This window comes from Urocitellus parryii, chromosome 4 (genome assembly GCF_045843805.1).
Source record: "Urocitellus parryii isolate mUroPar1 chromosome 4, mUroPar1.hap1, whole genome shotgun sequence".
NCBI classification, from domain to species: Eukaryota; Metazoa; Chordata; class Mammalia; order Rodentia; family Sciuridae; genus Urocitellus; species Urocitellus parryii.
The window spans coordinates 4,109,803-4,130,548 of NC_135534.1; the positions used below are offsets into that span (position 1 = coordinate 4,109,803).

The 20,746-nt window shown below is 62.5% G+C and overlaps 1 protein-coding gene across 3 annotated transcripts in view; it reads left to right on the forward strand.

The window, feature by feature from the left end:
- The window catches only part of Shank2 (SH3 and multiple ankyrin repeat domains 2), a 198,270-nt gene extending 178,100 nt beyond the window's left edge, over nucleotides 1-20,170 (forward strand). For 2 of the 3 annotated variants that reach the window (XM_026414152.2, XM_077797377.1), the window contains 5 exons: nucleotides 5,161-5,291; nucleotides 6,771-6,882; nucleotides 7,615-7,635; nucleotides 9,011-11,411; nucleotides 19,600-20,170. In XM_026414152.2, the coding sequence (XP_026269937.2) occupies nucleotides 5,161-5,291; nucleotides 6,771-6,882; nucleotides 7,615-7,635; nucleotides 9,011-11,411; nucleotides 19,600-20,170 (3,236 nt within the window). The remainder of the gene's footprint in view (nucleotides 1-5,160; nucleotides 5,292-6,770; nucleotides 6,883-7,614; nucleotides 7,636-9,010; nucleotides 11,412-19,599) is intronic. The other variant, XM_077797378.1, reaches the window with a different exon arrangement.
- Nucleotides 20,171-20,746: the final 576 nt, after the last annotated feature.

Below are 20,746 nucleotides of genomic sequence, written 5' to 3' on the forward strand. Positions count from 1 at the left end.
GCGTCAAGTGTGCCGTGAGCCCCTGTCTCTCCTCTGTGTCGGGGCCACCCAAGGCCCCCGCCTGGACCACGTCCTGCTTGGGTCCGTTCCCCGGCCCTCCTGTCTGTGGCCACCCCCAGCGTGCTCTGTGTTTCCTCCCTGAGCTTCTCCACATCACATGACGTGGAGCTCCGGCCCTCGGGTGGTCACAGCCATGCCTGCCCTGGCTGGTGACTCACACTCCCTCTGAGAGCCTTGCCAGAGCCTGGCCACACTGACTGGTCAGGGGGTGCAGGCAGGAGCCCTGGCCCTAGCCCTGACCTGCCGTCCCCTTCACAGTGGGCAAAGACTGTCCCTGTCAACACTCAGTCTCCTTTGTGTGATGGGAAGGGGACTGACGGTGGGGTCTTTCAGAAAGGCTGTTGTGGGCCAGGAGGACAGGCAGACGGACAGCTGCAGTGGCGGTGAGCAGCTAGGACAAGGCCGGTGTGCACCCCAGGAGCAGAACCCAGCCCTCCTCCAGAGCAACCCCATCTAGGGAGGTACCCTGCTGGCCACTGCCCCCCAGCACAGGGCAGGCAGGGAGCACGTCCTACACCAGGAAGGCTCTGGGCCTGGAGCAGGACCCTGGCCTTCAAACTGGGCTTGAGAGTGTGTCCCCCAAATCAGAGTCTCTACAAATGGGACCTTCCTTGGAAATAAGGTCTTTCTGGTGGAGCCAAGATGCCGCTGTGCCGGTCAGGAGGGCCCAAATCCCCAGCCCTGTCCTGGTGAGAAGAAAGCACACGCCAGGGAATCCCAGGGCTTGCAGCAGCCACCGGGAGCTGGGGGCAGGGAGGACACCTCGCAACAGCAAGGGGACCATGGCCCTGCCCCACACCTCTGCTGTGGACGTCCTGCCTCCAGAACCGAGCAGATAAACTCCTGTCCCCTTGAGCTGCCCGGCTCACAGTCCTGATTCAGCAGCCCCAGGAGACTTGTGGGACAGGGAAGCACCCTCAAATCCCACGACCTCTCGCATGCCCTGCTGCGTGACCCCCAGTTCTTCTAGGCACCTGCCCGAGGCCCCAGACACTGGCATAAGCTCCAGGCAACAAGGCCACCATGGCTGGCCCTAGTGAACACACAGCAGCCCAGGGAGGCCCTGGCAGAGGCAGAGGCTGGAAGGCAGAGCGGGCTGGGGTGGGACGGACTTGCAGGATGGACGGTGACTTCCCATGTTCCCAACACCTCGGGCTGCACCACAGCCAGCCTGGGAAGGAGTGGGCCAGGTCACACCTCCTGCCCCTCCCCCAGCTCTTGGGAGAGGAAGCCAGAGGCGGCCCCACAGCAGCACATGGGGTGGCTTCCCTGGGTGTCTGGAGCAGGGTCCCGGAGGAAGCCTGTGCAGTGCTGCCCACTCTTGAGATGGGCACACACCCTGCCCTGTACGGGTAAGCAAAACCTATGCCCAGTGCCACACAGCGGGGGAACAGTGGCCCTGGACAGACAGCCCCCAGGCCATCCAGGCCCCAGGAAACAGTGGTGTACCCCATTCCTAGAGGGGCTAATGCACCTGTAGAACTCAGACACTTCCAGAACACCTGGTCTTGTTCTCCCCAAGAGCATCCTGGGGAACAAGGGGACATGGGTGCCTGCTCTGAATGGGCCTGGACCTGGAGCTCTGGCTGCAGTACCACCTGGCATGTGGCCACAGGACAAGATGGAGTTGCCCTGAGGGGGCTCCCCAGCAGGTTCTTGTAGCCAAACAGCCCCCTGTGGCACCAGGCTTCCCTGTCTGCCAAGGCCATTAGGGTCCCTACTCCAGGGGCTTGGGGACATCCTCCTGCAAAGCCAGCCTTGTCTGGCTCACTAGGCACAAGGAGAGCAGCATGTGCCCACATCTGGGCACAGCCTTTCTGCACCCGCTCTGTCCACCTGAGGCCCAGGTACTCACAGGCTGGGGGACAGGTGGGCAGGTGGGGACTGCATCACCAAGAAACACCCAGAACGTCTGAAAAGCCTGCCCAGAGCCCGCGCTGCCCAGGGCTGAGTTTGCGACCCCTGCCCAAGGCGTCTGTCTTGTGAGGAGGGCGTCAGCTTGCCTGGAGGGTCAGAGCCCAGGGAGGACTGTTCCCAGTCACTAAGCACTTCACTCTAGCACTGCAGGGGGCCAGCCCACTCACCTCCCCGTCCAGGCTCTGGACAGAGGACCTGGGCTTTGTGAATCAAACCTGACCCTCAGGGCCCCAGTGAGAGGAGGAAGCTATGATCTACCTTTGTGTCCTGGTAAACAAGTTCTGAAGGGTGGGGCTGAGTGGCCAAGTCACCAGCTCCCCTGGGCCCGCAATCCAAGAGACAAAGGGGGAGCCCCCTCTTCCAGCTCAACCCCACAAACAGCACTACCTTCAGACACCGCAAACTTAGTGAGCATAGTTAGGTAAAAGGTGAATCCTGTCCAGTATCAAAGAAATTAGCCCCAAACGAACTCTCACCATGACACTAGCTCTATCTCTAGCCCTAACCCTAACAAACCATCTTGCCCTCATGGTTCTGTGGGTCTCAGGTGGAGGTGGGAAGGGCAAAGGTCAAGGTGGCCCCAGCTTCAAGAGACACTCCTCCTGTGGCAGGAGCACACCAGCTCTCTGGGTGCGACTGGTGAAGATGGTGCCCACCAATGCCCACCACCCTGCTCCCTAGCCCACCAGACAAGGCAGGCGACCTGGCAGCAGCCCTAGCAATCCCCAAGTGTGTGTCCTGCTGCCATGGACCCCAAAGCTAGACGACCCTGTCCAGATGGCTGGCAGGACTGGTGACCCTCGCCGGAGCTCAAGTGTACCTGGTCTCCCGGTCCCTACCTGTGTTACCCTAAGTGTCTCAGACCCTCGGGTGGTCTTCCTGTAGAATGGGCTAATCTCTCCCCTGGGAGAATGGCCTCTCTCCCCTCCGGGGCCTGGCACTGTTGGTGAGGACAACGCCCCTCTGGCTAACCCTGTGTACCCACCATTTGCAGAAAGCTTGGGGGTTCTTGCGCTGGCCCTGTGGCCTCGGAACAAGACCTGCTGCCCACTCCTTCTGAGCACAGAACACTCCAGGGGCACTCTGAGGTTCAGGGCAACAGGCCCAGAGCACGCGGGTGGGAGCAGGCCCACCCCATCAGCACCCAGGAAGCAAACCTTGGCTTCTGGAAGGGGCCAGCCCAGGACAGGGCTTCTTGGGACTCCATGGCTCAACTCTCAGCCATAGGAGAGCTGCTCCTCCCGAGTCCTCCACCCCAGGGCGCCCAGACACAGTCCCCAGCACATCAGACCCTGGCCACCAGCCTTTTCTTGCAGAGTCCCCACCAGGGCCTTCAGCAAGGGCCACAGCCCTCTGCACCTTAGGTCCAGCCTCTCTGATGTGCTCAGAGCCCCACTGTAACTGCCAGCCACTGAGTTCATCAGGGCCCAAAGGCCAGGCCAGTGCTCCCTGGACCTCCCCCATGTCAGCCTGCCGAGTTGTGGCCCAAGCAAGGTAGCCAGCAGCCGGCAGGGCGCCCTGTGCACAGTCAGAGGCAGCGGGGCTATGCGGGTGCACTGGAGCCTACACCTGAAGCGCCCCACAGTCCCCTGGGCCGAAGTCCTTCTCCTGGAACTCGGCAGCAAAGTCCCAGGGCTGCTGTGTCCCCCAGGCCACACCCTTGGTGGGCGGCAGAAAAGGAGCCAGGGCTAGCACTTCAAGAACTGCTGGTTCCCAGAGCAACTCTGGTTGTGCCACTCACTGCAGTGGTGGCACGGAGCATCCCAGGGCTGGACAGGCCTCGGTCCCCTTCCTTGGAGAAAGATACTCTGGGGCAACAAGCAGTCACCCTCATCCAAGGCCAAGCCAAGCAGCCAAGGGGCCAAGCCTGCAGGCACAGACCAACGGGCCCCATGCATCCTAGCTGGCTCTCCAAAGCAGGCCACCCGGGCCTTACCTGAGCCTGCCTCAGAGGTACAAGAGAACCTGCAGTGTCGGGGTACAGACACTGGCAGGAGGATCTGGGCCCAGGAGCGGGGGATGAGGGCCTCGGTGCAGGGGAGGGTGGCAGAACTCAGGGTGAGGACACAGCTGATTGCAACCCAGGGCACCACACTGCCTTTAGGAACGAGAGTTGGGTGTTCCCCCCGTCCTGCCCAGCCCCTGAGGGGCAGGTGCTCACCACACACCAGGGGAGGTGCCTGCTCCCGGGAGGGGAGCCCGCAGAACAGGAGAACCTGGGAGCGGCCACCTCATCAGGAGGGGCAGGAGGACGGTCGGGGCCTCCACACTCCCTGGCACCTTGCGACCCACTCCACTCCTTCTGGCCAGAGAGCTAGAGTGGGGTGCAGACCGGGTTTGCAGACACCTCGGCAAGCCAGGCCGTCCCTGCCTCACCTTCCGTCCCCGCCTCACCTTCCGTCCCTGTCACCATTCTTCCACTTCTTTCCCTTCCTCTTTGGATAACTCTTTATACATGTGGAACTGCTCTGAGGTCAAGGGCAGAACTGGGCCTGCAGCCGGCCCCCTTGAACCCTGGAATCTCTTGCCGTGACTGGAATCAACCCTCTTCCATGGTGTCAGGGTCTCATGTTGGCTGCTCTGCGCGTTGCTGACACCCCCACGACCCCTTCCCTCTACAACTGCTCATGGGACTTGGTCTGCCCTTCAGAAGGCCATGCTCTCGTACCGGGTGACTGGGTGGCAGTGCAGCTCCAGGGACTTGGTGGTGGGTCAGTTTCAAGAAAAAACCAAAATGTTCTACTGTGGAAAGAATGAGTGGGAACTTCCTGTGCAGAAAGTATCACAGTGGGGACTCCTGGGTGTCCCACCAACTTCCTGAACACACTGTCGAAGTCCCAGCCTTGGATATAGGGCCCTTGTCTTGAAAAATGCACTTAGTTGCCCAAAAGAACCACATTTCGGAGTGTCTTTGAAATTCTAGCAGTCAGTTAACACGGCCCAAAACAGATCCCAGAAGTGAGGATACAGCCTCCTCAGGAAACCCAGAGCCTGAGGTGCTGTGGTCTACTTGGCCACCTGTCCACGTGCACCCCTGGGGAGGCCATGTGGGCGCTGAGGGGGGTGCACGGGGCAGGGAGCGATGCATGGCCCAGTCCCCTCGCTGCTGCACCCTGCCTCCTCCCCACCCAGCCCTGCCCTCCTGCCTGTGCTTGGCCCCTCCAACCTCACCTTGTGTTGCAGATAAACCAGAGGAGACGGTCCCGGCCCCCAAGCCCTCCCGCACGGCTGAGAGCATGGCCATGGAGACCAGAGTGGCCACCATCAAACAGCGGCCCACCAGCAGGTGCTTCCCAGCAGCCTCAGACATGAACGTGAGTGACTGTGTCCCCAGGACGAGGGCTGGCGGTCTAGAGGCACACAGAAGCAGGGGTCAGTGCAGGTGCAGAGGACCTCCCAGGCGTGCAGACCATACCCCTGCCCTGCCCTGCCACAGGGGCCTCAGCACTGGCACTCGGCCCCCAGCCTCGAGGGCGTCCCCCCATGTGCCAGCTGAGGACTACTGAGCTGTGGCCAGAGAGGCCCTCGGGAGTGCTCCTCAGACACAGCCACTCTGGAGTGGAAGAAGCCTCTGGCCACCACTGCACAGAGGTCCATCCTCTGGTGGACACTGAGGATGGACGGCACACCCTCAGCACAGGGCCATACCTGAGACTCGCCTCGGCCCCACCGCGGGCCAGAAGCACTCCCTGCTGGCTCAGGGAGCAGCGGCCAGGCCACGAGGGCAGGGCTTCTCAATACCCGCTGCGCCAGGCAAAGGCAGTGCCGCCAGGGCGGGGCCGGGGCCGCGGCTCACTGGCTCCAGTGTCCCCCGCCTGGCCCTGCTCTGAGCATGCCCTTTACTACTGTGTGGCTTAGTATTCTCGTGATTCCGTTGATCACCACAACGACACCCCAAACTCCCCAAGCCTGATGCGTGAGCTTTACCTGAGCCCAGGAACAAACACCACCAAGGACGGCGGGGACCAGAGTGGTCAGCCCCAGTCTCACCTCCCGAGCTGCTGGGCCACATGGTGTCCCTACCGTGCCTACACGCCCCACCCTGTCCCCCACACCCTCCACCCCTGCCCGGTGGGACAGCAGGCCCTGGCCTCCCTTCCCCAACCTCAGGGAGGGCTACAGAGTGAGATGGACGGGGCGAGGCCGTCCTCGGGTGCCCCCTGGGAGTGCACACCCGGCCTCCCGCTCCTCGGGTGGGGCAGCAAGCTCAGCCTGGCACAGCAGCCCTGGGAGGACCTGTGGAGGGGCTGGAGGAGGCCACCTGGAACTCAGCCTCGAGGTGGAGGAGGGGAGCTCTGGGCTCCTCCTAGAGCAGGCCTGGGGGTGGGGGGCGAGGCGGGGCCAGCCCCTGGCCGCAGGCGGGTAGGCGGCTGTAGGGCCGTCCTGCTTGCCAGACAGCGCCCATGCCTGGTCCCCTTCACACATGCTGTGGGGCCAGCATGAGCCCACTGTACAGAGGAGGACTACAGAGGCCCTGCTTGAGGATGTGGCCAAGGCCACAGGGTACAGCCCACATCATACCCCACTGCCACTGTGCTCATTCTCACAGGACACCTGACCTGGCTCCATTCCACAGAGCCTTGTCCAGCTGCTCTGGTGCAGGGTGTCCCTAGAGCAGCACGTGCCTGCATCCCACACTGTTGGAGCTGTCAGAGAGGCAGAGGGGCTGCCCGGTCTCCACGCAGCCCCCAGCACCCTGGAACCACCTGGGCCTGTGGCGGTGCAGGGACCTCCTTGCTGCCCTCTGGTTGAGACCAGCCAGGACGTGTCTCACCCAGCTTTCTGGTTTGCAGTCTGTGTACGAGCGCCAGGGGATTGCTGTGATGACACCCACAGTTCCCGGGAGCCCGAAAGGCCCGTTCCTGGGCCTCCCCCGAGGTACGATGCGAAGGCAGAAATCCATAGGTAAGAAGCACTACCTAACCCCAAGAAGGGGCCCTTGGGAGGTCTGGCCCCGGGCCAGGCTGTCTAGCTGCTCCCCAGGCCTGCCCCGGGGGGGTGCCCAGGTGCCCCACCAGGCAGCCACTGAACAGCGCAGAGCAGGAAGCCCTCCCGCCCTGCAGACAGGCAGTGCAGCTATGGTCTCTGGTCTGACGGCTCCTTGTAACAGTGGGGTGAAAGGGCCACCAGCCAGGAGGGAAGGCGGGGCCCATGGGAAGGGCAAGTGGACCCTGTGTCCTTGTTTGTGGAACAAGCTCACGGGACATGTTCCTCCGGGAGGCTGGTCAGCTCTCCAATGGCAAGGACGGCACGCTGTCCTGGAGAGCAGCTCCCCCCGCTGGGGCCATCCCAGTTGCTGCCTCGACTCTGACAGGCAGGGAGGCCTGACCCTGGACGCAGTCCCTTTGGGAGAGAATGCAGCCCTGTCCTTGCCCTGTAAACTGCTAGAAGCCAAGGCCACTGCTGGACACGGAGGGCCTGCCACATACACAGGGTGAAAGAGTCCACCCCAGCGTCCGGCTGCCCCGGGGACCCAGCTCTGGTTCTGGAGTTCTGGGGCTGTAGTGTGAAGAGGAGGCGGCGGGCAGTGACAAGAGGGTGGTGGCTGCTCCTGAGCCCGCCCTCCTGCAGAGCTGCCCACACCCGCGGTGTCTCTGATCCTTACTGGTTGATAACGACTGATTTCCTCCCTGTCAGACAGCAGAATCTTTCTATCAGGTTAGTGGATGCCTCCACCTTGAAATCTGCCCTTTATATAAGGTGGCTCCTCGGAACACACCTGCCAGGCGTCGGCATGTAGCCAAGGCCACTTGAGAGGTGGTCAGCACCCATCTTGCAGGCCACAGCCTTCCCACGGGGAGTGGTTGCCATTTGGAACACCCGTAAACGTATCAAGTCAAGTTTCCACAGGAATCAATGATTTGTCCTGGGAACTTTTCTAAATTCCGAGTAGTCCACTTTGCTGCCCTAGAACCCTGCCTGCCTGACGCACAGCTGTGGTCCCTGGGTCTGTGGTGTGTGTGGCTGCTGTTCCTGTGCTCGTGCCTTGTGCTGTGCTCCAGTCTGTAGTCACCCCAGTCACCATGCAGAGCATGCTCCAGGTGCACCGTGGTGTCCCCAGGGCCGTAGTCACAGCCCACTCGCTTTTAATACCCACGAGCTTGGATAGCTGTCTCAGAACGTGGCTTTGAGCTTGTGCCTGGCCAACGCACCTGGGCCCCGGTTGAACATGAGAACCTGCCTCCGCCCTCCAACCGGGCTGCAGAGAGTCCTAGACAGGCCAGTGCGGAGCCTCTGGGCTGAGCCTCGACAGCGCCCTCGGCCCCTGCCTAGTGCCTGCTCAGGAGCCTGTGGCCATGTGGGTTGGAGTCTTTGGTTTGAGGAGGGCTCCTTCCCTCATGGCAGTTCCAGAGCCAAAATGGCCCTACCTCTGACCAGCCCACTCACAGCCATCCTGACGGGGACCCAGGGGCTCGCTGTGCACAGCCCTCTGTGCGGCGCCTCCATCTCCCCAAGGCCATCACAGTGATGCCACAACCCCTGTCAGCACAGTGGGACCACCAGGGACACAGCTCTGCTGCTGGCAGAGGGTCTGCCACACACATGGGCAGCAGCCACAGGGCTCACATGCCACCTGACCAGCAGCAGCAGCTTCAGCACTGCCCACCCACACCAGTGGGCAGACACAGTGGCACCTACTACCCTCAGGCCCCTGACCTCCAGAAGGTGGGTGACAGCTGAGACCCCCAGGGCCAGGCCACACCTGAAAGGGTCAGGGACAGAGGAGAGTCCGGCTGGTGTGGCCAGCCCACCCCATCTGAGAGGAGGCGTTGGCGACCCAGGCCCCGTCTCTGGGCCCGCCCTGGCCTCCGGGGCCCACAGTGTACCTGGAGAAGGGCTCCTGCACGCGCCCCTACGCCCAGGGCCCGCTTTTCTCTCTTTTTGTGGCCCAGAGTGGGCTGCACAGCGAGCTCTGGTGCTGCGGCCTGTACCGCGTGCCGTGCCGGGTGGTGAGCGCGGCTGCATGACCTGAGAGCCGCAGTGGGCTGGGCCGCAGCTGGGATGCCAAGCTAAACCCGCTTTCTGCTCGCAGGAATAACAGAGGAAGAGCGGCAGTTCCTGGCCCCTCCGATGCTGAAGTTCACCAGAAGCCTGTCCATGCCGGACACGTCCGAGGACATCCCCCCTCCACCGCAGTCTGTGCCCCCGTCTCCACCTCCCCCCTCCCCCACTGCCTACAACTGCCCCAAGTCCCCAACTCCGAGAGTCTACGGGACAATCAAGCCTGCGTTCAATCAGAATCCTGCTGCCAAGGTGTCCCCCGCCACCAGGTCTGACACAGTGGCCACCATGATGAGGGAGAAGGGCATGTTCTACAGACGAGAGCTGGACCGCTACTCCCTGGACTCCGAGGACCTCTGCAGCCGGAGCGTGGCCCCCCAGGCCACCTTCCGTAGCAAGCGGGGCCAGATGCCCGAGAACCCGTACTCGGAGGTGGGGAGGATCGCGAGCAAGGCCGTCTACGTGCCGGCCAAGCCCGCCCGGCGGAAGGGCGTGCTGGTGAAGCAGTCCAACGTGGAGGACAGCCCCGAGAAGACGTGCTCCATCCCCATCCCCACCATCATCGTCAAGGAGCCCTCCACCAGCAGCAGCGGCAAGAGCAGCCAGGGCAGCAGCGTGGAGATCGAGCCCCCGGCCGAGCAGCCCGGCCAGCTGCGGCCCGAGGACGGCCTGGCCTCCAGCAGCCCCTTCGCCGCAGCCATTGCGGGGGCTGTGCGTGACCGGGAGAAGCGGCTGGAGGCCAGGAGGAACTCCCCAGCCTTCCTCTCCACGGACCTGGGGGATGAGGACGTGGGCCTGGGGCCGCCTGCCCCCCGGATGCGGCCCTCCAAGTTCCCAGAGGAGGGTGGGTTTGGCGATGAGGACAGTGCAGAGCTGCTGGTGTCGCCCACGCCAGTGGCAGCGCCACGAGAGCCCGAGAACCATTTTGTGGTTGGCGGCGAGGCCGGTGCTCAGGGTGAGGCCGGGAGGCCCCTGAATCCCGCATCCAAAGCCAAGGGGCCTGAGGGCAGCCCAGCGGCACCCCCCAAGAGCAGCAACGCCATCAGCCCGGAGAACTATGTCCACCCGCTCACCGGGCGCCTGCTGGATCCCAGCTCCCCACTGGCCCTGGCACTCTCCGCAAGGGACCGAGCCATGAAGGAGTCCCAACAGGGGACCAAGGGGGAGGCCCCCAAGGCTGACCTCAACAAGCCTCTCTATATTGATACCAAAATGCGGCCCAGTGGGGACACTGGCTTCCCTCCCGTCACCAGGCAGAACACCCGGGGGCCCCTGCGCCGACAGGAGACGGAGAATAAGTACGAGACAGACCTGGGCAAGGACCGGAGAGGTGGGGATAAGAACATGCTGATCAACATCGTGGACACGGCCCAGCAGAAGTCGGCCGGCCTGCTGATGGTGCACACTGTGGATGCTGCCCAGCTGGGCGGTCCCCTGGAGGAGGAGGAGGAGAGAGAGGACATGGACGTGACGCTAGACCACCCGCCCTCCGCGGTGCCAGAAGGTGTTTCCGACACCGAAGGTGCTTTACAGATCTCTGTCACCCCCGAGCCCGCCACCACGCCCGGCAGGACCATTGTGGCCGCGGGCTCCATGGAGGAGACGGTGGTCTTGCCATTCCGCATCCCTCCCCCGCCCCTGGCATCCGTGGACTTGGATGAGGATTTTGTTTTTACAGAGCCATTGCCTCCTCCCCTGGAATTTGCAAATAGTTTTGATATTCCCGATGACCGCGCTGCTGCTGTCCCCGCTCTCACCGACTCGGTCAAGCAGAAGAAAACCGATGCCCCTCCGTCCCCTTCGTTGAACTCCAGCCAGCCAGCCAACCCTGCGGACACCAAGAAGCCAGCCGGCCTTTCCAACTGCCTGCCCACCTCCTTCCTGCCACCTCCCGAGAGCTTCGACACCGTCGCCGACTCTGGGATCGAGGAGGTGGACAGCCGCAGTAGCAGTGACCACCATCTCGAGACGACCAGCACCATCTCCACGGTGTCCAGCATCTCCACCCTGTCCTCTGAGGGCGGGGAGGGCGTGGACACCTGCACAGTCTATGCAGACGGGCAAGCGTTCGTGGTCGACAAGCCCCCCGTACCTCCAAAGCCAAAAATGAAGCCCATCATTCACAAAAGCAATGCACTTTATCAGGACGCGCTCCTGGAGGAAGACGCGGACAGCTTCGTCATTCCCCCGCCTGCGCCCCCGCCCCCACCGGGCAGCGCCCAGCCTGGGCTGGCCAAGATCATCCAGCCAAGGACCTCCAAGTTGTGGGGTGATGTCACGGAGGTCAAAAGCCCGATTCTCTCAGGCCCAAAGGCAAACGTTATTAGTGAATTGAACTCAATCCTGCAGCAAATGAACCGAGAGAAATCGGCAAAGCCGGGGGAAGGACTGGACTCGCCGGCAGGGGTCAAGTCCGCCAGCCTTGCTCCAAGGTAAGTTCACAGTTGGCTTGGGCACACACTGTCCAGTGCTGCCCACGAAAGTCCTGAGGGAGAACCCAAGAGGATGAGAAGAGGGATTCCTAACCCTGTGATGGCCACACTGTCGGCCATAACTGCGTGTCACCCTCCAGACTCTGGGACGGCAGAGTCAAAGCCACAGCTGTCCTGGCAGGAGATAGCGCTCCCTCCTCAAGACTCCTAATGAGATGAAGGGGCACAGAGCCCCCCGCCCTGGCCTCCGAGATGACCTTTGCCGGGCCCACTGCGAAGGCAGGTGGAGGCTCGCTGAGCCCAGGTCGAGGTCGGAGCTGCCTACAAGAGCAGCCACGGCAGCGGCCTCAGTGAGGGGCGGCGAGGGGGTTGAGGGGCGGCGGGGGGTGTCTGAACACAGGCGTGTGGGCTCTTACCCCTCCCTCCATGGCCCGTGAGGGGGCTGGGAGGTGCCACCCAGGGCAAAGGTCACGTAGGAAAAGCCCCAGCTGGCCCAGCTGCCACTCACAGCATCCCACAGGTAGAAGCCACTCCCATGGGAGCTGAGGTGACAGAGGGGGAGCCAGCAGGCTGCCCTGGGTGGAGGTAAAGGCTTGCTGTCTGCCCAGGCAGGGTGCCCAGGCTCCTGTCCTGACTGAGGAAGTCCTTCGCAGGCCCTGCCCAGGGCCGTCCCTTGGGGCCGCGTTCACTCAAAGTGACTGGGATCTGCAGCTGGGCTCCCACTGCTCTCGGGGGAGGGTCGGCCAACCCCAGGGTGGGGGCATTTGTCGCCACTGCTCCTGGGCCTCCGCCGCCAGTGACATCTGCAAGCACCTCCAGGTGGAGGGATCCTCGCGGCTGCACCTCCGGGCTCCCCTGCTCTTGGAGGAGGACAAAGTGCCCGCGCACACAGGAGGAGCCTCAGGAAAGCGGAACAGCGCCAGCCTTTCCTTCCCGGGAGGTGACACCCCAGGTGCTCTCTGCTTTTTCCTTCTGATACCGGAGATCAAATACAGGGCTTTACGTATACCAGGTGGCCCTCCAAGAGCTCCCTCTCCAGCCACAGTAGGCTCTTTATTTTCTGTCACTGCATCTTGTGACAGAGCCACCAGAAGGCCACATCTCAGTGCTCCGCATCCTTGAGAAGTTCTCGGGTGGACGGTGTTGAGGACAGCCGGGGGCAGGAGCCCAGGTGCAGCCGCCTCTCCCGAGGGCTGAGTGGCTTGCCAGTGCTGGGCCTGCAGGAGCCAGAGCAGGACACAGACTCCTCAGCACAGGCCACAGACAGGAAGGTGCCGAGAGGGAGTGACTCCAGGGCCAGGGAAGCAGATCCACTGTTGAGGCCCCAGCAGCTCCCCTGAGCCAGGGTCTCCGGTATGTCCACCAGGGGAGCCCAGGGACTACAGCCCCAGAGGCCGCCAAGCACCTGCTGCCCACCTGCTCCAGTCCCTGTAGGTGGGACAAGAATGGCTTGCTCCCAGCCAAGTGGGACTCCACCCTGCTTTGACTCTAGGGCCTTCCTGTCTTTGCCCAGGTGGACACTGGGCAAGGAGGAGCCTCAGAGAAGCCGTCAGCTGACGAGACCTCGGCCTGCACTGTGAAGCAGCTGCCTACGCCGGGTGCAGTCCCACCCGCAGGCCTGTGGTCACTCCCGCCTCACAGCCAAGGAAACAGCCAGGGCTGTGGAGCTCGGTCCGCCCTCCCAGTGGGCTGCCCCTGTCTGACCCCTGACCTCCTGCAGGAGCCAGGGGCTTCACCAAGCAGAGGGCCAGAGGGCTAGTGGGCAAATGCGGGCTGAGGCTATCTAGGCCATAGGCTGTGCCCAGCTTTGGACTCTCCAGGCAAGCGGTCACCAGGTGGCCTAGGGCGTGTGCAGTCCTTCCCGCTCCCAGCCGAGGGCCGCCCTAGGCACTGATGACGCAGGGGAGGCCGCGCTCAGGCGCTCGCTGCAGCACTCCGACCAGCTCTCAGGAGTGCCAGCACAAGCTCTCTGAGGGACGAGGTCGGGACAGCAGTCCCCATCACCACCAGTAGGTCCTGGGGTGGCCAGGGCCTCGCTGCCCCTGGCCCTGGGTGCCCGCCTCTGCCAGCTGGCTAACAGGCCTGGGCTTTACCCACTTGGTAGCACACAGGCCACCATCCTCAAATGCATCCAGAAATCAAGAATGGCCCTGAGCAAAATGAGGCTGGGAATTGGGCGGAGAAGCGCCTCCAGAGGAACACGGGTGAGTGTTTCTGGAAAACAGCGCGGGCTTCTGAAATGGCAGGCAGCACGGGCACAGCCAGTAGAGGGCGCCAGCAGAGCAGGGCCACTGCCCGCACACTGTGGGCAGAAGGTGCCCTGATCTGTCCATTGCTCCTGGAATCTTGCCTGACAGCTCTGCAGTGAGACCACCCCTTGCGCATCTTACTAGACCCCAGCACAGGGTCCAGGGACAGTGGGTGTGGTGAAATGCCCGCCTCTTTCCGGGGTACGTCTGACCTAACCTGAGCCAAGACTGAGCCTCTGCTGTTCCCTGAGGTCAGAGTGATGTGGAATCTGGAGACACCTGGACTACGAGTGTGTTGCTGCCAAAAGGAAGCCATAGGGAAGTGTCCTTTAGGACAGCGTTGGGTGAGAAAACCCTGGCCAGAGATGCCTTCCAAGACAGGAGCCACCGGGCAGTTCCCAACCACCAGCCTGATTATGCCAGGGAAGAAATCTCATCGCTGGGCACAGTAGGTCCAAGCGGAGAAGGCACAGGAGTGGGGGGCTCCCCCAGAAGCCACTACCACGGCTCCCCAGGACTACTGGCATGGGGCCTGAGGACCCAGAAGGTGTGTAGGTGCTGGCCTGCACCCTGCTTTTCACCGTTTGTGACCCTGGGTGACATCTCAGTGCACCTGATTTCCACTACACTGAAAGTGTGGCTTGAGTGGTGTTCTTGTCACCTTGCAGACCCAGGAGGAGAGGGCTCAGGGTCTTGGTTAAAGTCACATGCTGGGGACAGACAAGCTACCCAAATGCAGACCTGGAAGATGGGCTGGACCCAGTTTGGGGCTCAGAACCACAGGATGGCCCACAGTGTCCTGAGCCCATGGGTCAGCCATGTTGCTGAGCCCAAGAGACACCAGGCCTGGGGTGAAGAGAGACGAGGAGCGCACCAGGGGGGCTGGGGCTCTTCAAACGGACAGCAGACCTGGCCAGCAGCAACTGCAACTGGTGCCCACGTGTGCCGGGCACCACGCTGAGCCTGGGCTTGTCACTGGTCAGGAAAGCACGCGAGGCCTCTCTTTCTTGGAGGAGCTCGAATTCCCAGAGGAAACCATCAATACATGCTGAACAAGAGACCCAAGTGGACAGACGCAGCAAGGAGCCATGGTTTGCTGGCTGAACGGCCTGGACAGAGGAGCCACCACTCAGGGAGTGACACTGGAAAGACACAGAATACACAGAGGAGCCACAGTCAGACACCGAAGCAGAGCTCAGGTGGGGGATGGCAAGGCGCTGGGCGAGCACAGTACCCAGGCCAGCGAAAGTGTTCTCCATGTCAGGAGACCAGGCCAGGAGGGAGGGCAGGTGGCCCATGGGCTGGCAGCCACCCCAGGGCTCAGCAACGCAGGTGTGACTCCACTTTTGCTTCCTAAAGACACAGAGGCTGCTGCATGGCCAGGGGCAGGGGCCCACACAGCGACACGGGGCTGGGGGCTGCTGTGGGGGTCCAGGCCTGAAGCAGGACCACAGGATGATTTGAGAGGTGTGCCAGGAACTTGGAGAGCCAGAGAGCCAGCACAGCCTGCCCAGCGGCAGCCTTACCAGTGACCCCAGGGTCCTCATGGCCAGATAAGCCTGCCCTCCGCTGGCACATCAGGAAAAGTCAGGAGAGGTGACGAGGGGCCTCTGGGTCCCTGTGATTCCACCAGAGGGCGGGGCTCAAGCTGGGTGCCCTGTGGACAACCAGCCCTTCGTGGTGGGCGCAGAGGGATGTCTAGGTTGGCTGTCACCTACTGCGGCAGGGATGGGGTCAGGGAGAGTCATCCCATGGGAGTGAGGTCCCCAACACCCCTGGGCAGGTTCCAGCTGCCCAGGGAATGAGTTTGGGCCAGCTCTTAGAAAAGCCACCTCCAGCCCCACTGTCCTTCCGAAGGTCCCCACAGTACAGCATCTGCCCCCTTGCCTGTTCCTCCAACAGTCACAGCTCCGTGTTACCCTGACTGGATTTTAAACTGAGTCGAGATGGGCTGTTAAAAACTCTCTGTGCCTGGCTGGAGGCAGAGCCCCCTCCCTGGAAGCCACGTGGAAGCTGCTAATAGGGGCTGCAACCTCAGTTCCACTACGGGGGCCTTCATGACCCCCAGCACCAAGTGACTGGGAAGGCCATGTCAGCAAGTGGCACTGTAGGTGGTCTGGTGAATGGCACTGGAGAGGCCCTGGAATGTGTAGCAAGGGGAAGCTCTGTCCCAGGGGCACCTGACCCCTGCTCGTCAGGTGGCAGGCTGAGTGCTCCTTCTGTCCTGGGCCAGGCCCTGGGGACTGAAGATGGAGCAGGTCCTGGCAGTGCCCTGGGTGATGGTGGCGTCTGGAGTGGGGGGCCGCTGGCGGTTCCGGGGGAGGCATTGTCTTGGGCAACCCCCAAGGCTCAGGCCCAGGGCAGATGGTACCCCAGTTCCCTCTTCAGTGCCCTACACGTGCAGAGGCTAGAGAGTGTAACTCAGGGACAGGGCAGTTTGGAAGGAGGCGCCCACTCAGGGCTCATCTCCAAAGCCATACAGTGAGTCACACAGGGTGCTTGGGCTCAGGAAGGATTTGGGGCTCTGGCACCTGCCTGGCCCGTGAAGGGCAGATGGGCCTGGGGAGCCGCCGTCAATGAGCAGCCTCTGGCTGCCAGGGCTGCTCGGGAGCCCACCTGAGTTTGCAAACATGGTGAGAAGGCGCCTGCAGGCTCACCTCCATGAGCACCTCCATAATCATGTCTTGCCCGTGGAACGTCCCACTTAACTCCTGGGCTGTTTTTTTTTTTTTTTTTAAGTCTCATGTTTCCATATGGATTTGATTTAAAAGGCAGACTAGAGAGTGATCATCCAAGAGAGGGGGTGTATGAGTGTCATTCTAAATCAGGGCAACAGATTCCTGTGTGTTCCGCTGCAACCCAGCGGTTGCTTAGCAACATAATGATCCCGCCGCAGGAGGATCCAGGGAATCATGCCGGGTGGTGAACCCTGCTGAGGAGGTGGGGGTGGGCCAGCCGGGCCCTCTTCTGCTGCTAGGACTCTGTGGCCCCCTGCTGTTAGCCATGCTGGGCAGGGGCACTGACATGGTTAGCCTGGCTGGCTGACATCTCGTGGTAAGACGGCAAAGCCCTGATCCTGGTGGGGTGGCATTCCCCGCCACGCATCTGGACGATGCGTCCTGAGCTGTGGAAGGGAAAACACCAACCGGGAGCCAGGGCTGGAACCAGAGCTGGAGAACCGGCAGCAGGCTCATCCCTAGAAGGCACCGGACAGAGGAAGGCACCCTTTGGTGCCACCCTCCAGCCTGTGTTCTCCTGAGTCGAGGAGGTGAGGCCGTGGAAGGCAGGCCTGCACTGGGCGGCCAGCCAGGCAGGCGCTGAAGTGGCCAGGGTCCACACCACCAGGCGCTGCAGTGGCCGGGGTCCAACCCCAGGCAGGCGCTGCAGTGGCCGGGGTCCACACCACCAGGCGCTGCAGTGGCCGGGGTCCAACCACCAGGCGCTGCAGTGGCCAGGGTCCAACCCCAGGCAGGCGCTGCAGTGGCCAGGGTCCAACCCCAGGCAGGCACTGCAGTGGCCGGGGTCCAACCCCAAGCAGGTGCTGCGTGGCCGGGGTCCACACGTCAGCTCATCCCGTCCTGCGGCAGCTCTGTTCTGTGCCCTTTGATTGGTTTTGCAGTGCTGTCTCAGTCGCTCCATGTGTCCTTCCCACCTGCTCCCATGCCGGTGCTTGCAGAAGAGGGTCGTGCTGAGCAGAAGTAAGTGCCATCTGCCAAGCTGGGCGTGGTCTGCTGTGTGCTGTCCCCTCCTCTGCCCACCCAGGGGTCGGGAGCCTCATCCCTGCTCCTGATGGTGCAGCTGCCTGCAGAGCCTTCTTCACCAGAAGTCCAGCTCTGCCCACAGGGGCCACGGGGCAACCAGCCACTGTCCCCACAGGAGCCTGATGAGCAGCAGCCAGGTGTCTCCCAACAGTACCACACACAGGCTTCAGCCAATGGCTCTGGAACGAGCTTCCTGCCCCGCCCCCTGCAGGAAGTGCAGGGAAGTGTCTCTGGCAGGCCTCACCTCAGACCCCTCCCCCTTCCCAAAAGCCCAGGCTGGGACAGACCCCAGCAACCACTCCTGCCAGGCTGCACACCTACTTGCAAGTGAATATTTTAACTTTCTTAGCCCAGTTGTTCTTGCCAAGTAGAAACAACTGGCTCCCCAATGCCACCCTGCAGCTGTGGAGGGGCAGACAGGCGGCTCACCCTGTGGGCTGCAGCCTGTTCTGGCTGGACCTGGAGCAGGGCAACCCGACCTGAGCAGGGTGGGGCTGTGTGTTCCCAGCCCACCTCCCCTGCAGATCCTAGGCCAGATCCTTAGGACGCCCACTCCTCCCCGGCCTGCAGGGCCTGCCGGGCTCCAGGGTCTTCCTTTGACTGAGTCTCGGTGTCTCACTGGGGCTGCCTCAGACCTTCGGGTACAACCAACACACCAGTACCTCTAATGGCCACCCGCCCCAGGCAGATCCTAGATGGGGCTGCCCACCAGGGACACCCACCCTCCAGGAAACTACCTGTGAGCACCTGGGTGTCTGGGCACCGTGGTCCTCAGGGCACGCCCACCAGCCCCTGCAACCCTTCTTACCAAAGGGCTGCTGCGGCAGTCCACAGCACAGACCTTCCACACCCTGGGACGTCCCGTACTTAATGGTGATAATGACCTCAGGGGGGAGGGCCAGTGACTGGCTGGCTGGTGACTTCGTCTAACACACAGAGCTGGAGAGCAACCACAGCCCCCTGCGGCCTGCAGTCCTCTCACTGCTGGGGCTCTGTGGCGGGTCTGCCCATGGGCACTCAGCAGGGCCTAAGCAATGCTCCCAAGGCCCAGGGTCCATCAGAACAGATGGCCCAGACCCAACAGTCCACCTCAGGAGGTCTGAGGGGGTCAGGAGCCTGCATTTCCCACTGGTCTCCCGGGAGGCGATGGGGAACATGTGAGGCTCAGCTCAAGGGGTGCACAGAGTGAGTCACAGCAGGCACCTCTGAGGGCTCCTCCTGAGGGCCCTGGAGCAGGGTCTGTCCAGAGGGGAAAGCGGGTTGTCCAGTCACATGAGAGAGCCCAGGAGGCAAGAAAGAGCAGCTCGCACCTCTGCAGCACTGTGAGCACAGGGTGGCAGGACATCCAGGTGCAGAGCAGGGACCAGGGCCCACTCGGGGTGCATGTCCTTTCTAGGGGTGGCTAGAGAACTGCTGCCAGAGGCCTCGAAAGCCAGCAAAGGACACTTCATCGGCCATGAGCCCCATCCGGACGAGGAGGGACAGTCCTCCCCAGCGCTCCCGGCAGCCAGCCATCCCCGCTGGGCCAGTCGGGGTGGAATGGAGGAGACTTGAGCCTGTCCCTCCAGCTCTGAGGGCTTTCCTGCCCACTCCAAGGACTCCCATGGCCACCACAGGGGAACAGAGTTCCTTCAGATATCTGCTCCAGTGAGGCCCACCCACCCTCCTAGCAAGTCCACTGAAGGGGAGCCCTCAGTGAATCTAACAACCCATGCTGCATCAAGAGTCCAGTCCGCATCGGGCAGGGTCACTGTCACTGGTCTCTGGTGAAGCTGACCTCTTGTGGTGGCACAACACACTGACCAGCCGCTCCTCGTCCTCTGGGTCAGGGGAGGGCTTCCTCCAAGCCCAAATGGCCTGCAGCCAGGGCCCTCTGCGATGAAGCAGGCCCACCCCTGCTGGTCCTGAGACAAGGACCGCCAGGCAGCTGAGGGAGGGTCCTCGCCAGTGCAACCCCTGACTGGCCCCAGCAGAGGCGGGCCGCGCCCTCGAGAGGTGCACCCGCGTGGGAGGCTTGTGTGCTGTGGTGTCCCCGAGGCCCCTGCTTCCTCTCCTCCTGCTCAGGGCATGGCAAACTGTCTGCTCATTGCCAGGGAGCACTCTGGTGTGGTGTGGTGTGGTGCCTCCCTGTCCTCTCAGTGACCTGGCTGGTGACAGTTTTCTCTGTTGCTGTTTCAGAAGCCCAGAGGTCATGAGCACCGTCTCAGGGACTCGGAGCACGACAGTGACCTTCACCGTCCGACCTGGCACCTCGCAGCCCATCACCCTGCAAAGCCGGCCCCCCGACTACGAGAGCAGGACCTCAGGAGCGAGGCGTGCCCCCAGCCCCGTGGTCTCGCCAACCGAGATGAACAAGGAGATCCTGCCCGCCCCGCTGTCGGCAGCTGCCACATCTCCTTCTCCCACCCTCTCGGATGTCTTCAGCCTTCCAAGCCAGCCCCCTGCCGGGGACCTGTTTGGCTTGAACCCAGCAGGTCGCAGCAGGTCGCCATCTCCCTCCATACTGCAGCAGCCAATTTCCAATAAGCCTTTCACGACTAAACCTGTGCACCTGTGGACTAAGCCCGATGTGGCCGACTGGCTGGAGAGCCTGAACTTGGGTGAGCACAAAGAGACCTTCATGGACAACGAGATCGACGGCAGCCACCTACCAAACCTCCAGAAGGAGGACCTGATAGACCTCGGGGTGACGCGGGTCGGGCACAGGATGAACCTAGAGCGTGCTCTCAAGCAGCTGCTGGACAGATAAGGCCGGCTGCTTCCACCCGGACTCCCTGTTATAAGTAGAGATGGGCTCACGCTGGGATCTGAAGGCCAAGCGGAGTCTGAGCATCAACCCCGCTCCATGGGTTTGTCTCCTGGTACCCAAAGAAATGCTGCGGGCGTCCGTGGTGTGTCTGAGCCGAGGCCTGGAGGCCTGGCTGTCCACGTGGGGTTCCTGGGTGGCTTCTGTCTCAAGGGGACAGGGGAGGGAGTCCTAACACGGGAAGATTCCCAGCCTACCTCCCAGCACACAGGCAGCCTCGTTTTGCTGGGTCCATGAGGCTCCGTCGGTTTGGCGCGGGACCCCTGCTCTCGTAGGCAGACAGCGTACTCCAGATACCTCCTGAGCCTCCCTCCTCTGCTTCCTGGGCAGCTCTCTTCACCCCAGGCCCCGGCACAAGGCCTGTCCTCAGTCCTGTGGCTTCTCGGAGGATACTCCGAGCTCACTGGCTCCCGCCTCTTCCCCGAACTTGCGTGCAGTGAGATGCTCCCAGAGGCTTGTGGGTGCCCTTCCTGGGCCTGAAAGGTAGAGAAACGCTTTTCCCTGTCCAGATCCTGTACC